The 17,583-nt window shown below is 44.5% G+C and overlaps 1 protein-coding gene and 1 long non-coding RNA gene across 4 annotated transcripts in view; one reads left to right on the forward strand and one right to left on the reverse strand.

Moving 5' to 3' along the window:
* Positions 1–579: 579 nt before the first annotated feature.
* The window catches only part of HTR4 (5-hydroxytryptamine receptor 4), a 92,329-nt gene continuing 75,325 nt past the window's right edge, over positions 580–17,583 (reverse strand). The window contains exons 7-8 of one of the 2 annotated variants that reach the window (XR_011905183.1): positions 3,912–4,070; positions 580–3,105 (exon numbers count right to left, since the gene is read on the reverse strand). Coding sequence is in view for 1 of the 2 variants with exons in the window: in XM_072348102.1 (XP_072204203.1) it covers positions 3,018–3,105 (88 nt within the window). In the remaining variant the exon portion in view is untranslated. The remainder of the gene's footprint in view (positions 3,106–3,911; positions 4,071–17,583) is intronic. The other variant, XM_072348102.1, reaches the window with a different exon arrangement.
* Positions 13,660–17,545, forward strand: LOC140258112 (uncharacterized). 2 transcript variants are annotated; one of them, XR_011905187.1, is made up of 3 exons: positions 13,660–13,723; positions 16,869–17,009; positions 17,294–17,545. It is a non-coding gene; the product is annotated as an uncharacterized lncRNA (long non-coding RNA). The 2 variants fall into 2 exon arrangements; XR_011905186.1 differs by having other exon boundaries at positions 17,332–17,536.

Below are 17,583 nucleotides of genomic sequence, written 5' to 3' on the forward strand. Positions count from 1 at the left end.
ATGTACAGAATTAGTTTATGTGGTTATTAGAGTGAATTATGAATTAGGGAAGTGAAGGATGAGTGAGAAGGAAAGTCCCTTTTCAGTCAAATTCACTGAGACACTGAAAGAAAGAAACAGAGCAGGAGGTGCTGGATGTTTCTGGCAGGTAGATATTGGGAGTTTATATTACAACCAATGGCTCATCAGTAGTTTTGAAGCAATGTGGCCAGATTCTCCCTTCCTATTCTAGCAGTTTCAGTATATTGCAAGGAAAGTTGAAGGCATCATCTGGTAACATCTTAAGTTTTGAGTGGAAAAAATACAAGAGATGAGCATGAGCTAGAGCTTCCTACAATGTACATAGATCTTTATTTTTAGGAACAGCCAATGCATTGCACATTACTCAGCGCAGGCAGAGACTCTGAAACCACTAGCCAAAATGGTCAATGGGAAAATGAACTCAGAGGCTACAGGAGCAGCTACCCTTAGAAGAGGAAGGAAATAAAGAACAGCTTCTTTCCCTGAGACAGCTTCTTTTCCAGAGAAACACTGATGTTACTGATGACGAACAACGCTGTGCGCTGTGTTTGCAGAAGCACTGCTGAGATTACTGACTTATTAAGCAGAAGCTGCCAAGTGATTCTTGATGGTTTTACTGAGTCCAACCAGCCTTTACGCAGAGGTGACACAAAATACAGTGTCAAGAATTGAATCCTCTTTTTTTCTCAGTAAGACCTGTTGACCATTTTGGTTAGTGAGCTACTGAGCCCATTGACGGAGCCTTCTGAACGCTGCCTGTGAGTAAAAACCAGTGTTGAGAAGTTCATTTTAAATTAAGAATGTATTACTAAAGCACATTAAAATACAGGAGAAAACAGTGCTTCGGGGACAACCAGAAACAAAGAACACCACTGCTATTGTGTCCCCATGCAGCCGGTTCCATATCACTCAATGATATTTTGGTGCCTTTTAATGGGGACAGATGAACACTTCTCTAGTATTTATTTAAGAAACCTGATATTTGGGGCTGATCCTAGGCAGCCTGCTCTACAGTCTTGAGTACCCAAATCCAGACAGAACCTGTGTGAGCAGTCCCACAGAGGTACAAGCCATAGGCCTGAAGCTCATTTGGATGCATTTCTTCCAATACTTTTAACAAGATTCTACTTTTTCACCCACCAGCGTTGATTTGGAGTTAACAATAGAGGTGAATTGGCACTGAATTCTTTTGGAAGCCTCTTTAAAAGCAGGTCATTGAGGGACCGTCCCTAATGATGAAGTGGAATTGGCACAAACCATCTCTTACCGTCTCGTTTCAAGCAGCTCATGTTCTTCCCATCAGCACCTGTGACCCAAACATCAGTTGGTCTCTTTCTAAGTGCCAGGGATTTCCTACACTAGGATGTGTCTGTCTTCCTCTAATTAGAGCAGTTTCTGCCCACTGCTCTTTCGGATCCTAAAAGGTAATGAAGTGAAGCTAGCTCTGACTGTTTGGTGTGGAAAAAGCATTTCAAAGAGCTCAGACACCAAGGCGAAGAAGCCCGTTGTTCTCAGCATGCACAGTTTTCTTTTCCTACTGAGCAACAATTTTGTTCAAGGCAGGATTCGTTTGTTTACAGTAAATATCTGTCACATAGCAACAGAAATATTACTAAATAAAATATATAATGTTAAGCTCCTGGGTCTCGAAGCTTTTAATGAACAAAAGTCACACATTCCTGATAAAAAACTATAATAAATAATACCACAATAACTTTTTTTTACATTAAAAATGTCTGTACACGACTACACAATATAACAAAGTACAGTTTTATCTTCTAGGTTCAGGGTAGCATCTCTGGGTCAGATCTTCAGCTAAATAGGGTAGAGGCATGTAGTCCTGATCCTGCATGTTTCCTCTGCAGGATAATCATTTTTCCCATGTTGTGACGTCCACAGCTTTGCCTACCAATGATGTGCAAAAGTGGAGGCAGCTCACAGGGAACGCAGCAACACGAACATGCAGGAAGTGGCTCAGAGCTGAGGTTTTGGCAAGCAGCTGTGCATACAGCGATATCTTAGTGTTTCGAAACTTCTTGCCCCAACTGGAAGAGAACAGAAGAGAAAACTACAGATGGAAAAGGTAAGTAGCAGTCTGTGTTCCTAATGGAGCTAGGAAAGATTCTTAGATGGTATATTTTTCAGGATGGCACTTAGTGACGTATCACAGTCTGGCAGCCCCTCGACCAACCTTTCTGCTTGCTGACAGTGCCCAAAGTTTGCTCAGGTGAGAGCAGCAGTGGTTGCACGCTTGGTATGAGGACTTAGAGCAGAAGAGTGTGGCTGGGCTCAGCAGTGGGCTGCAACAGCTGTGCAGGACCTGCTGTTAGTTGGGGAGTGTCTCAGTAGGTCTCTCCAGCTTGCCAGGTACTGTACACACCTCCTGAATCCTGCTCCAAGGAACCTGGTCTGGAAGCATGATGAAAGCATTTACAAGAGAAGCTCTGCGGGGCCGGGTGAATCAGCAGCACGTGCTGACCTACCCCCATAATGACAGTCAAAAGGCAAACATTCCTCCTGTTTGGCTAAAGAAAACAATGCTGTTTCTCTGCTGGCAGCATTCAGCCACCAGTGGGATAAAGCAATTGATCTCATGTGATGCCAAGGCTTCAGAACTCTTTAGGATCCGGGTAGCACAGGATAGAGTGGTGGCTCATGCAGAGTTGGCATCTGGAAAAGAGTAACAGGATTCCCAGTTCCAGGCAGATTGTATCTGTTACCACAGATGCTTCCTTCACAGAAACCTGCTCACATCCAGGTGCGGGTTCTGATGCGGTCATATGGCCACACCATCCTTGAAGATACAGTGCTCAGGGACCTTCCTTGGCTCCATGGATCTGCACAGCTTGTGGCTGGGCCTTCATCAGGGCCAGTGCAGGCAGCCCCCTGACAATGCAGATGAATGAGTGTTCATTGATCTGCTGTCTGGGAATCCTTTGGGTGTCCTAAAAGGAACCTGCTCCTCCAGCTGGGCCATTCCTCTTCTGGGACTGTGGCTAGAAACAGGACTCCTGTGATTCTGGGTCATTGTGGATGGGAAGCTTCTGGTGTTCCTGATGATGCCCATTATGTAAAACAGCATACCTGGGAGTGGGAAAACAAAGCTTCGTTAGTGCTAGATAAAAAGCACAGGCCTGTGTACAATGAGTTCCTGAAAACCCAGAATCATATGCTCTAAATATTCATATCAATTGACTTGGCATCATTAAACTGGATGCATCCTTCCATTGAGTATACTCAGGACTTAGGCTCCTGAAGTAAAGTGCTTACAATGCTGCTGAGATGTCTGAGGTGGATGATGTGAGTATCCTCCAAATGATGTATGCCCCAGTCTTGAGACCACAGTCTGAAGATAAAAGCCATGATACAGAATCCACTGCCTGTCAGCATTTGTCCTGGTGAATATTGCTGAGGGAATTTTCCCTCTAACATACTAGATGCTGTTTTTCAACACTGTTAGGCTTGATTGACTTAAGACACGATATTGTACAAGCAGACATATCCACTGAAACATCTTCCTCCAGGACTCCATCGCTTTGAACAATGACCATAAAACTTTCCCAAACCACGTTTGTTCTACGGACACAATACAGACTTGATGTAAGAAACAAGAGCAGGCAGTTTGCATCTGACACCAAACAGACACTCTGATTAGATGGCCATGACACATACAAGCCTTAATGCAAGTTTGATTTCCCATACCAAGTGAGCTGCAGCACATGGAGTTCCAGCAAACCTCAGGGACAGCAAAATCCCCACTACGAACATTGATGGGATGAGAACCAGGAGAGCCCTCACTCTGAGATCAGGGCAGGTGTATTGGCTTGCTCTGAAGCACACCAGACAGGCACTGAAAGCTGACTTCACAGAGGACAGCCAAAGAACCAAACCTTTTATATTTTCTTCTGCGGGCAATTTATCAGGTGATGCCATTTGTTACAAAGCTGATTAAGCTAAAGAGAAGTCATTGAGGTGTCCCAGGATCTCTGTTGGCTCACAGGGTTTGCCTGAAGCTGCTGGCATTAGATCAGCACTTCCAGCTGTTTACCCTGTGGGGAAAGAGGAGCAGTAGGAGAGCAGGAAAGAGCATTTACAGGTGGGTTATGAAGGCTGTGCTGTGGATGTGCTGGGCATGATTTGGTAGCAGCAAGTGATTCTGTACCAAAAACTTACCCACACCTCCAGGAAACTGCTAAAGGAGTCCTCTGCTGGCAGGATTTTGTGTGAGCAGGGTTGTTTGCACATATGGTAGTTTCTCCCATCACATAAAAGTTAAAGCTGCCTGCCATATGGCACTGTTAGTGTCAGATAAAGGGCAGCTTTGTAACAGCCCCGCCTTGCTTTGTGCCACCTCATCTCAACCGATCTGCATTCTGAAAACACCATTATTTCTTCAGGCATCAGTATTGATGGGAAGCAAGTTTCAAAGAGAAAGCACAGCAGCAGCTGAGAGTCACTTCTGCCTCACTTGTATGGACACAGCCCATGTGCTCAGCCTGCCCAGAAGCCATGCACTGTGGAGTCTGTCTCCACAACCAGAAAGCAATGCCTGGACCCTGTGTGTGTGGGCTAAATGCTGCCAGAGAGATTTGTCAGCTAGATCTGAGTAATGAATATGAAGATAGAATCTGTGAGCGAGGAAAAAAAGGGATTTAAATGCATTAAATAAGTAATCTGAAGCAAATTAGTTGCTCAGCTTTCCTGCCTATAATGAGTTCCTAGATGGGATTTATATATATTGGTGCGCAAAGCTACCAGGCTTGATTACAGGCAGCATCCCACGCTGCCCCTGCACCTGGCTGCTCCCGGATCGAGGAGCAGCATCACTATCATGTCCCCACTGTGCCACCCGCCAGCTTCACTCGGATCTGAACACTGCCACCCAGCCACAAACCCCGGGGATCAAAAGGCACTGCTACCCATACAGGGGCCCTGCAGCAGGCGTTTCACATACTTGCCAAATGGTACTTTAACTGTGATGATGACCAATTTGGAGATAATTGCTTATGTATCTCTTACTGTTTCTGACAGTCCAACGGACTCTTTAATTAACTGCTTGGATTAGCTCTCAGCTCAGCAGTGGGGAGCTGTGTGGTTTTACCCCCCGTAGGCCCATGACCAGAACACAAAGCTCCAGAGTTGTTGTGGGAGCTCAGCAAGAGCTGGGAAGGATGCACTACTAGGATGCAGCGCACTCTGTGCTCCCTGCTGATCCAGCCCTCGCACCAACTTGCACAGTTCCTCAGGGAAGCACAGCCAAAGGTGCTGTTTTATGGTTTCCCCAGCTGTCACGGAGGAGTTGCCATCCCCACATAGCTCTCTGGGCTACTGCAGAGCGCAGGACTTTGGTAGGTACTAGAGCCATAAGGGGAGTGCTGCTCATTAACAACCAATGAACTGATATCAAGGGGCAAACACAGCCCTTCCCAACTAGAGCTGACTCACTGAGGGGCTAAGGGTCTGCTGCCCTTTGCCTGTCTGTGAACACTGGGCTTCATTTTGCCTCATCAGCCTCTGCCTCTTTAACCTTGGCCAGGAGGAATAATTTTGCTTCAAAAGCCATAATAATAGCACAGGAAAAAAATAATAATAATAATAAAAAAGGCAAAAATGAATGGCCCCAACTGCCCAAGCGTGGTAAAGCACTCAGCTGGACTAAGGCAGATTAATGGGGGGAGCAGCACTGTCGCAGAGCGCTGTAGGTGCACAGCTGTCCCCACTCTCTGCTCAGTGATCCTCCCGCAGTGCATCTGCTTACATGATTAATTGCTTCCATTTCTGAGCTGGCAGAAGGTGGTTCCTGCTGTCTTGGTGTTAGATGGGGACTCAGGTGAGGTTTTTGCACTGCTGAGATGGCTGAGGGCTTGGCTGGGGCACAATGGTTAGGCACAAGCTATACAGAAAGCTGATGAGCACCCAGTTTCCATGTGTTTGTAAATCTTCTTGGTAACCTGTATATTGTAAATGCAGAATGAGTCTTTAAGCTCCTCCGTAAGGCAGGAAGCAGAGGAGCAGAGCTTCAGCTGTCAAGGTCTTATCAACTGGAAAGAACTCATTGGCTTTTTATCGAGAATTGAAATAGATCTGTGGGTTTTGTGGTATGGAAAGGCCTTCTGAAATTGTGATGGTTTCTCCGAGTTTGTCTTTTAAACAAATATAATAAGCAATAATTCTGTACAAGTGACTGGGGAAGACTTTCATGTAAAGACATTGCAGGCTGTTTTTCTTTGGGAAACATCCTTCATTAGTGTTTTTAACACTTGTGTGTGTCAGCTGCTTGCATTCCAAATGAAACACTCCCATGTAAAGCAGACATTAAATTTCAACAAAACAAAATTCATGAATAATCCGTATCCAGCCATGTCTTCCTGCCAGCAGCGCCGTGGTCCAAATTAAAGCAGGAATGGGCTGTGCTGAGCTCTGCCTCGCTTCTTCTGAACACAACCCATTCCCTATATAAATGTACCTGTGGAGTTCATTTACTGCTTAGGAGGATGAACTGACCCGGGGTGGTCTTTTAAGGGAGGTTGAGATATAAGAGAAACGTGTGATTGCAGAGACACAGATAGGTCAGAAATAACAAGTTGTGAGCTAAAGTCAGAGTGCTGTAGGAAATGCTTTTCCCACTCTCCAGGCACGCACTGTGCCAGCCAAGCAGCCCTATGTGCTGGTTCCCACCCGGCGTTTTAAAGGGGATCTGCTTCTCTGAAGCCTTCGCAGCCAGATCTCAGGAAGGTGCTTTCTGAACAAGGCACAAAAGGTTAATGTTTCTGGTTGCTTTTAGTGAGCGCAGCCACCTTTCCCACTGCTCCCCCATTCCTTGGTCCCGCTTCTCTCCATCTTAGCCTCCACTAGATTGTTTTGAGTCTGCCTGTAAAATTCTGATGACCGCATGCCATGGCTGTGAGGTACCAGGGCTGCCAATTGTTCTGATGCAGGAGAGCAAAGCTTTCAGCTGTAGGGGAGCTGTAAATGGTTCTGAGCAGACTTCCCACTGAAGCGGATCTCCTGTTTGCAGTGGGGTTCCTGGAGGTAACCCAGGTAGGGCATGTTCACTAGCAGGTGTAAGGGCCAGGAATTAGAGCATGGGTAGCAGCAGACCTGGGAAAATAGATGCTCCTCCAAGAAATCTGGACATTGTGTTCTGCTTTCATCCATATTCAGACCAGATACTGAAATCTCAATGTGTGTGTGAGGGTGGGGGGGGTGTGGGGGGGAAATGGGGCAGGAAATCTCAGAAATGAAATACTGCAAAGGTGGACGAAGAGCAAAGAAATGTCCAAGGATGTACTGAGAGCCGTGGAAGGCAATGTGGTTAAGAAAACTAGATTTCCAGAGAAGAAAGAAGCACTCCCAGCTCCATAAGGAAACCTCCAATTAGTTTCAGCTGCACTTGATGAGCACTCATTAGGACTAGAGGGAGACAAAACATCTCTGGGCAGGTGTGGAAGATGGTAAAATGATCAACTAGGAAGACTTGGGTCTTGATTCAAGTCACTTTTAATAATGGAAACTACCATTATTGAGCCTTAGGTATTTGGATCACAGTTTGGGCATAGGTGGAAGCTGGCTTTAGCCCCACTGTAGTGGAACAGAGCCTCCAAACTGAATAAAGAATTGCACCTTTTCTTAGAGTTGAAAAATGTGGTTTCCCAATTCTCCCCCTCCCTTTTTTTTTCCTTTGTCACAGCTGAAATATCCCTTTGATGCTTTGCCACTGACAACACACAGCACCGCTGCTCTAGCTTCATGCTCAATATGGCGCCCATCTCCCAAAGCTCCATTTCTTTCAGGTACACTTATAAAGTGTAACTCATTCTCTTCAACATGAAATTGGGATCGCAGTTAACAATCACTTGGCAGACCGGAGCAGGTTATTTTAATGAACACATCATTCTGAAATAAGCCTTCCACCATCTGTTCAGCACTGTAATTATAAACGCAAACAATATAATTCATAAATGCACTAAAAATGTACAGGAAAAAAGAGAACAGCTTAAGATGAGTGTTTGTTAGTTCTTCCAGACAGCGATGTATCTGCCTACTTGATTTCTGTTTCAGGAACAGGTAGAGAACAGTCTTTTAACTCTGCACATTATGGCAGTCACTAACCCAAAGTGATGGCAGCGGATGGAAATGCAGTGCAGTGCAGCTCATGGCTGCCATCGTGATTTGCCATGCCTACACCAGAAGGACCCAAGGAAGATGGTGCAGACTGTCCTGTGTCTCAGTGGATGAGGAGTAAACCTTGAAGGCATGTTTCAGAACGGCAGCACTGAATGTGCCTGTGGCATTGGAGTGCCCTGCAGGGCTGTGGGAGCTGAGTGTAAATGAAGGTGTCTGTGCTGTTTGCTGCCTGAAAAGATGCTTTCAGCAATTTGGAAAACTGGGAAATCACAGGAATATTCAGAAAGTTGGGAGGAGTGAGCAAAAAATCCAACAATCTCTGCAATTTGCTGTTTTAATCTGTGACATTTTTCACTTTGAAAAAGGCAAAAAAAAATAGTCATCTTTTTCTTAAACCTGAAATACACAGAATGTCAACATGGAATGTGAACAAAATACGCTGCTCCGCTTCCATTTTCTATTGGAAAAAAAAAGAATATGCGTGACCCAAATGAAAACTGTTTTCATGAAATGCCCAATTTCAGTACAGCTGCATATTTAATTTTTAAAGGTCAGTGGGGAGTTGTCCTCTTGCAATGACCAGGTTCATAGGCCCCAAGAAATTAAAGCCCACCATCTCCGGGCTGAGTGACTCACGCTTCCAGCCTCTACATTGAACTTCCACATTTGACCATCAGCATAAAATACACAGTGGGATAAGAACGACTCCCACACCCCCTCAACACGATTCCCGTGGTGAGAGGGAGCAGTAAATTACAGCTCATTCTGTCTTCTCATTGCTATGTATCAACACTGCAGAACAACATAAATTGATTCTGTATTCAGTGCTGCAAAGCCAGCAATATATCTAACACTTCAAGGATGAATAGCTCCCATTGTTTCTTGGTGGGATTTTCATTTCTTCTTGCTCCTAAGATGAACACGATACTTGCAGGGTTTCCTAACGGCCTATAGTATATCATTTTCGTTGTGTATCATCCTGGTGCTGTGACTGATGTCCTTCCCTAACTATTAGTTGTCCACAGCTCCTTATGGCTGATGCAGTCCTTTAGGAAAATACCGATAAAATACACAGGGGTGCCACCCAAACTTCAATGTTCTGTGTTCCAGATCTCAGGAAAGCACTGAGATTGTTAAATTATTTAGGTGGATCTGACAGCAGTGTTTATTTAAAGTCCTTTGTAGTCAAACGTAAATATGAATTTATCTCTACCTCTTGACATGCACTGATTTTTTTCCACTCATGAGTAGTTGTGCTGAATATCTTAATTATCATTAAATCAAATAATGCTGTTCAGACCTCGCGAGCTGGAATTAAGCACTCATCATTCTCCACTAAACTTCAGTTAGAGGTTTTAAGAACAGCTGTCTGCAGCCCACATCATCCAGCCTGAGCGCATTTTGTAAGGCTTCTGTGTGCCTCCTCAGGTCTAAAATTAGCAGGCAGTTCTCTAAGTAAGCAAAGCCTTTGAGGGAGAGAAACATACAGCTGGAAAAAGAAAAAAGAAAAAAGAAAAAAAAAAAGAAAGAAAAAAGAAAGAAAAAAGAAAAAAAGCCTTCTATCTGACAAGGCAGGGAAAACAAAGGGAGCGTCAATCAACACGTTCATTCCTCACCTTTCTCTTTCCTCTGTTCCATCGTTCCTGATGGATGCTTTCCTTAGCTGAGCCACCCGTTCTCTCACTCCTACAGAGCAGCCTGGCCTCCCACCTGCTCCCACCACCCACGTTCCCATGATGTGTTCCCAGAGCACCTCGGTCCAACTGGTCATGGTATTCCCACATAGCGTGTGTCAGCCATACAACCATGGGCACACAGACAGCGCTTCCTTTTGACGCACAGGGAACCATACAATCACAGAATGGCTTGGGTTGGAAGGGACTTAAAGATCACCCCTTCCCAACCTCCTGCTGCAGGCAGGGTTGCCAATAGAAATGTTTCAAAGCATTTTCTAGCAAAATACCCTCCCATTCATTTACTTTTGTGTTTACAGTAGAAGCGTTCATTTATTTTTTAAGGGGAATGTTTAACTTCTTTTTGAAGTGTAGGCAAATAGTAAACTGAAATATGATTTTGAAATGAAATGTCAAAACACTTCAGGATCTTGTTTCCTTTCCTTTTTCTCCTGCTGAAAGCATTCGCTACATTTGACCCAAACAGTTTGTTTCCTTGGAACAGAAACTGTTCATTACATCTTCCCTTCTTATTCTTTTTATTGCTCTATTAATGAATTTGGTCAATGAAAATGTATAGGAACTCATTTAAGCAACTTCAGATTCAGCAGCTAATTCCTGCACACTGCCCCTCTGCTCTGCTGTTCCATGAGTGGAGGAAAAGCACTTGGGTCTCTCTGGTAGACTGCTGAACACAACCCTTCACTTGGCACAGGAAATAGATTGGAAGGAGATTGATTAATGAAGGCAACTAATTGGGAGCCTGGCCTGAGTCAGCCAAGGCATTCCACATAGATCAGCAAAGGAACAAAGAATCAAATTCAATAAAAAATAGGGCTGAAGGAGCACATTTTTGTATGTCATTAGCTATCTGCCACAGCCTTCTGCGTAATGTTGTAAAGTCCAGTTTCTGTACAGAATAATACTACCCTCTTTGGAAGATCATGACATTCTTGATAGACATCAGAAGTTAAAACCAGGGGGATGATAACAGGTATGTTAATGCTAAGCAAACAGACCAGTACCTCACAGCTTCTTGCAAGAATGGAGATCTACCACATTCTTCAGAGAGCTGTTTGAAGAGATTGCTCACAGCAGGTTGTGGACTTGGGGCAGCCCCAGGCTCAGAGGTGACTTCCAAAGATTCCTGTCTGGGGCAAGCTAAGCAACTTTCACCATGGCAAGAATAGTTCCAGTGTGCTGCTGCTTCAGATTTCACCTTTCCCCTGGTTCTTTCCACCTGGGTTTGTTGGTTTGTTTTTTGTTGTTGCTTTTCTTTTTTTATGGAATGAGACGGAATGGCCTCATGTTGTGCCAAGGGAGGATCAGGTTTGTTATTAGGAAAGATTTCTTCTCAGGAAGAGTGGAGCTGCACTGGCACAGCTGCTCAGGGAGGTGCAGTCACTGTCCCTGGGGGTGTTCCAGAAATGTGGAGACCTGGTACTTGGGGACAAGGTGATTGACAATATTGGTGGTTGGTGGGCAGTTGGACCCAATGATCTTAGAGGTCTTTTCTAACCTCGGCGATTCTATGAAACTGAGAAACAAAGAAGCTGAGAAATAACTTTCTGTTTCCCATGCAGATGCTGAACTTGTTGCTGTGCCCCTGTGCTCCCGTGGCCTAATTGCTACTTCCCTTTCATGCACGAGCAGATGCCCGTGCCTTCCAGAGCTGTCAAACACAGCAGCTTTCAAACCACAAAGCTCACTTTCAAAATAATTATCCTCATTATACCGTTAGCAGCTCTGATCCTGTCAGAACTTTGCTCCCCATCACTTCCCATGTTCACCTCATGCTCCCCTCACTAGGAAGATCCGCAGTCTGTGTTTTGCCTCCCCTGGGTGTGAGGGCAAGAACATCCTCCTCATGTTTCTGTCTTTCAGATGCTTGACCTGAATGATGTTGATCAGTTTCCCTATTATCCATCGCAGGACATTCAGCTCAACTTTAAGAGAATGCCCTGGAGAAAACAAGCAAGGAAATGAGAGAGGCCACTCAACGCCACGCTGCAGAAGGTGGGCACTTTCCTCCTCAAATTAACTCTGTATTTTCCTTTTATTAATGTTAAGTTTGGTACCATGTTACATATTGTAATCACCTGTTGATTTTGGCCTACACTTCGTTTTTGCGCCATCATTAATGCAACGTTCGTAAGAGGCACAAATGTGATAATCAGAAGAATAGCTGGAAGTGTTCACTTATGTTACAAATATATATGTAACATCTCATTAAGAGCATCTTACAGCTGCCTACAGATGGAAGAGCTCGCAATAATTTTCTGGTTTTTAAGTAAGGTGTTTCAATTGCAAAAGTAGAAGAAAGGATCTATTAAGAAAATTCAAATGGATGATAATATTTTTGATAAATGGGGATTTCATAACTGGCAAAACTGGATTTTTCATCAGCTGAAGGGAAACAAGCCATTTGTCTAAGCTGAAAATGGGGCAGAAGAAGCTGGAGCTGTTTCCTTATGCAATGGGAACATCACCATTTTCAAGTGTACTGCAGACCAGCAGCCGTGAGCCCCAGCACTGACCTGCAGCTGGATTTTTTCCCTTACTCTATAAGCAACTGAGGCCTTTCTTATGGCTGATGGAGACTCTTTTTAGCAAAAGAGTCATCAAACTGGCCCTGCAGTGAACGGGGACACCCACAGCTCCATCAGTGCTCAGAGCCCCTCCAGCCTGATCTTGCAAGTCTCCAAGGACGGAGCATCCACCACCTCTCTGGTCAACCTGTGCCAGTGCCTCACCAACCTGACTGTCCAAAGATTCTGCCTTATATCCGGTCTGAATCTCTCCTCTTTTAGTTTGAAACCACTTCCCCTTCTACTGTCACAACAGATGCTGCTAAGGAGTCTGCTTTATTACAGCCCCTCTAGATACTGAAGGGCCACTCTCAGGTCTCTCCAGAGCCTGTTCTCCATGCTATCCCATACCCAATGGAAATAAGAAATATCCAACGGAAAGTGACAACAGGAGTTTGTTGAAATCCTCTCCCCAAAAAAGCTCCGTAACCATTTCACGTCTGTTTTGTGCACGCAAAAGCAGAACTCGGTGTGTGCCAGAATGAGACTTTTTCTAAACAATTGCATGCTCTATAACAAAATTGTAGCATATGCGCGTAGCTGATGTCGGTCAGGAGTGGAAGTTCCTTCCTGAATAACAAACCATCACCGACTCCCGCACAGCACCTGGGCTCACACAAGCTCCCTCCCACTCCTCCCCCATCACTCGGCTCCCAGGGCCCCTCGCTGCCTTCCCTGTGCTCCATGGGGCTGCTTCCCACGTGCACCCACATTCTGTCTGTGCTGCATGTCCTGGTGATTTCTGGGTATCCCAGAAGGGGTGTTTGCAATCCAGCCCTTGCTTAGAGCATCCGATGGTAAGATCTGAAAGGGGTTGGTTTTTTTGGTCACTATTTCTGTTTCTATGGCATGCATTAACCAGCACATTCCTGACTTTAGGCTGCTTCTCTGTCACGGATCTCTGGATGTGAATTTGTAAAAGTTTACACGTCATGCCATCAAAAATATTAACATTGCAGATTTTTAGGCTGAGCTCATAACTAGTTTGTTTTGTAAATACGTTATTAGGATGAAATGTCATCTCACAGATGGTGACACTGGGAGTGGGTGCTTAATTTGAGTTAAATCTTCATATTCTCCTCTGTACAGCCCATGTTTGATGAAAGCACACCTCAGCTTTCCCTCAGTGCAAAGAACCCAGTCAGCCCTGGGAGCACAGGTGAAGGCAATTCAGCTGTGTGAGCAGAAGGGCTGCAGCCCAGCTGCACCTCTCTTAGACCTCATTTAAGGGCTGACTGCCACTGGGGAAGGATCTCTGGTTGGAGATTCCTCCCTTGTGGAGTTTTCCCTGCAAGCCTGGATCTTCAGAGATGGGTGAGCACTTTTCCTTTTGTAACACCTTTCTGTTCACTCTAATCTCTTTGTTATTACACCTCCTGCACCACCATTCCACTGAGCTGATCTTTCTGATCCTTATGGTGCATTAAGAATAGCAGAGAGCTCTGTGCTCCCCATCCTTGTTCTGCCCCTCCTGCACTTCCCCCACTTGCAGGCTTTAATTCCCTGCATCTCTTCTATAGGAAGGCACTACTCCTTGTTAGCTTGACTAAAAGCAATATCCAAACAAGGCAGCAGCACGCTCTGCTTGGTGGCTGTGCAGTCATTCACATTGTTCCTCCGGAAGTGTGATGCTGCATTTGCTCATCCACATCCCTTGCCAAGAGCTATCTCATAGCTAGGTTAAATCGTCTTCAGGAGCACAGGAGGCACCTTTGACAGCTTCTTCGTTTCAATATGATTCAGAGGTTGCTAAGCCCCCACTTTCTCTTAGCTACATCCCCAAACATCCTGTGATAATAGTCTGTTATCTGGCTTCATCTTTTGCAATCTCTAGAGGGCTGCTCCTGGACATCTGCTAGTGAGCATGTTGTACTGCTGTCCCCTCCAAGATCAGGGCCCCTCTGAACTTCTGTGTGCAAGAAGGGCATAAGGAAAAGGTTTCATCCAAGCATTTGTTGTAGGGAGAAGGAAGGCATCTTCTCTGGAGATGTGCAAAAGTACAAATGCTACATTCAGTGTGAATGTTTAAATGTACCATATTCATGAGCTCATCTCCAGGTGTCCTCCAAGTGAGGAGGAAAGAACATTGCTGCAAACAATTTCAGATGTTTTGGAGAGGGTGGGGGGAATCCAGGAATCTGGGGAGCACGTTCAGAGTTCGATTTGTTTTCTAGTGGATTTCATAAACAGAAGAACGTTGGGCAATCCCTTTTGAAATCCTTTTTTACACAAATTCCTTTTGGATTGGAGCATAACGTTCAGAGCTTCGTTGTTCGCTATATTGATCTTGGTCATGGGGAGATGTAATCAGTACAAAGTACCTGGTGACCAGCTGGGAGAGATGCATGCAGGAATCACTGGGGAAGTCATAATCCTTCCCCTGCTGATACGATTGAGTTTACAGCTTTATTGCAGAAACACAAGAGGGAGAAATTAATCTTGGAGTGAAACTGGTCATTTATTCTGTTTGACATAAAGTGAAATGCTGGCAGAAAATAATCCAGAAATACATTATGAATATTGAGTCTTTGGATTGACTCAGCCAAGAGTGCCTCAAGTGCACATGAAGCTCAGGAGTTTGCTGGGTCTGTGGCACATACGTTTTCATTGGCATGACTTTCACCTGTCATAACTACATTTGCAAGTGTCAGAACCACCACAACAGAATGTGGTACCAAAATGTGAATGCTGTCTATCACTACAGATAACGAATATATTTGTCACTTGTGTAGCTGCAATATTCATTACATGCTTTAAATATCAGACAGGTTAGAATAAACTGTTTTACTTCAGGTGGGACAGAGGAATCTAAAGTCAGTCTCATTACTTCTTTACACTGATACAAGCATTCTTCTTAGCAGAAGTAGTCTAGGAAAAAAGCCCAAACACAGTTGCCAGGAAAGAACAGTGGGGAGCCCACCAACCTCAGATGCGAAGCCTCCCCTTGGTCTGCAAATGACCCTTCTATCTACATGAGAATTGCTCACAGTGTACTTAAGTGATTTCTTTAGTTTCTCCAGCACAAGAAATACCAGTTTCTTATTTAAACAAAGAACACTTACATTGTAGGACCAAAACCAGACATCGTGTCAGCAAAACCCCATGTGTGGCTTTTCCTCAGTTTGTGCAGTTTTAGGTCCTTCAGATTGAACCAGGAACCTTATATTGGACAGGTCTGTGTTACAGGGTGGGCTCTACCCACGTCCTGGCCATGTTTCGCAGGTAGTGCTGAGCTGCCCAAGCTCTGCCCTCTGCAGCCTGTGGGTCTGCTGCTGCCTGAGGGCTCATCAAGCCATCAATCCATCGCCTTACAAAGTGCTTTCCAGTTTGCAGTGCAAAAGCAAACAAACAAGTTCCAACTTATGAAGGTTTTGATATCCTCCTTCCTTGGTGCTCCTGGGCCTCTGTATTTTCCGCTTCAGAGGATGTGATGTGTTCTATAAATCCCTGCCTTAGCCTCTGCCTTAGAAAAATAAACGTTGCTCAGATTTATGTTTGTTCCCGTTCTTGAGGAAAAACGAAACAATGATATATGTAGCAAATGGAACAGAAAATTGCATCTTAGCCAGAAGGCTTCAAATGTAACCGACTTGGGTTCAACTGCAGCAAGTGCCTGTTCATCCTCTTAAGAAATCAGCCCAGTTTTGTACGTACGGTTCTTTGTATTACCCTGAGGCTAATCCATGGTGTAATTTGCCCAATAACCTACCAAAATATCACACACCTGCATTACATACTGCTATAATATACCGGGTTTTCCCTTTTTATGTAAACTCATCTCAGTTTCAATAAAAGTGTGAATGTGATTTGGCCTGTATAATAGAAATAATAAGAGGTGTGCTGTGCTTTGTAGACATTTTTCTTTATAATTTTATCAGCGTTCACCCTAAATCCTTGGCTTGCATTTCTGTTGCTTCTTAGAATGGTCTGACAGCACTAATTGTTTTTAAAAGTGAATTATTTATACTAGAGCAAAGACTGATTTTGCTGGAGCTGGTTTTCACACACTAAGCCCTTTGCTTGTGCTTGTCATCACACGTTGTTTACAAGTGAGAATATTTACTTCTGGGTCCCTAAATCGCAGTACTGTCTTCTATTCTGAACCAAGCTGTCTTAAAACCAATGGCTGAGACCAGGGTTATCTGGAGAGGATGTAGTCAATCCCTCAGCCATTCACAGCAGGGAAACTTATGATTTTTGGTGACTCCAGATGGACTGCTGGCTTCTTGTATACATCTGGAAAAGCTGTTTAGTTACCTATACTGAAGTTATTTCAGCTGCCTACATTGATGCAGAGTTGTTTTCTCGCTGTGCTTTACAGCTCTGGAGTGAGTGAAAATCACTAAGCGAGATCTCACGGTGATTAACAGCAGTCTGAAAGCTACAAGTCTTGGTAATATATGGCTGCTCAACTTCTGAGGGGATTCCTTAATTTATCAGGATTTCTGTGTGTTCACAGCCACAAAACCAGAATGCTGGCACAGAGGGACATGAGCCAGCTGATTCAGGAGGATGTATGGATGGAAGGAAGCAGCTGTTCTCAAGAAAATGAGACTGCCATGCCTGGGAAATGAAATATAGAGAGAGTCTATCTGTTCAGGTAATCTATTACACAGGCATTAGGACTGCAGAATGAAAATATGAGGGGGAAAAATACAGGAAGAACCAAGAAATTGCTGCAGGTTTCAGCTGGGGTGTGGGCATGTCCTGAGCATGTGGGTTGCAAGAGACCATCGTGGCTGGGGCACAGGAATCCTAGGCCAAATCTTGATTTATGGACAAGGATCCCACAGCTCTTTAAACAAATAAATCTTTCACATGATTTTTCTTTTCTCAATCTGGCCTATATTAACACCCATCACTTGAACTGTTTATTCTAACCAGGCCAAAGGTGACCAACACCAGTCAACCATTCCCTACAGCTGATGTGCCTGGAGCATAACGATGCTGTTACACAGATCAACTGTTGTACTGCCATCAGAGGAAATTAAGATCAGAGAAATTAAGAACAGGATAATTTAGTGGCTGCCTCAGGAAGGGCCTGTAGAGGAAACCCTGCAAGTATTTGGGTTGTGCTTTATCTGCCCTTCAAGCCTCCTACTGCCAAGGTCTTACTCTTAGCAGGTAAACAGGGAGGAATACGTTCAGCAAAAACAATGGGTGCACTGCAAGGG

This window comes from Excalfactoria chinensis, chromosome 13 (assembly GCF_039878825.1).
Source record: "Excalfactoria chinensis isolate bCotChi1 chromosome 13, bCotChi1.hap2, whole genome shotgun sequence".
NCBI classification, from domain to species: Eukaryota; Metazoa; Chordata; class Aves; order Galliformes; family Phasianidae; genus Excalfactoria; species Excalfactoria chinensis.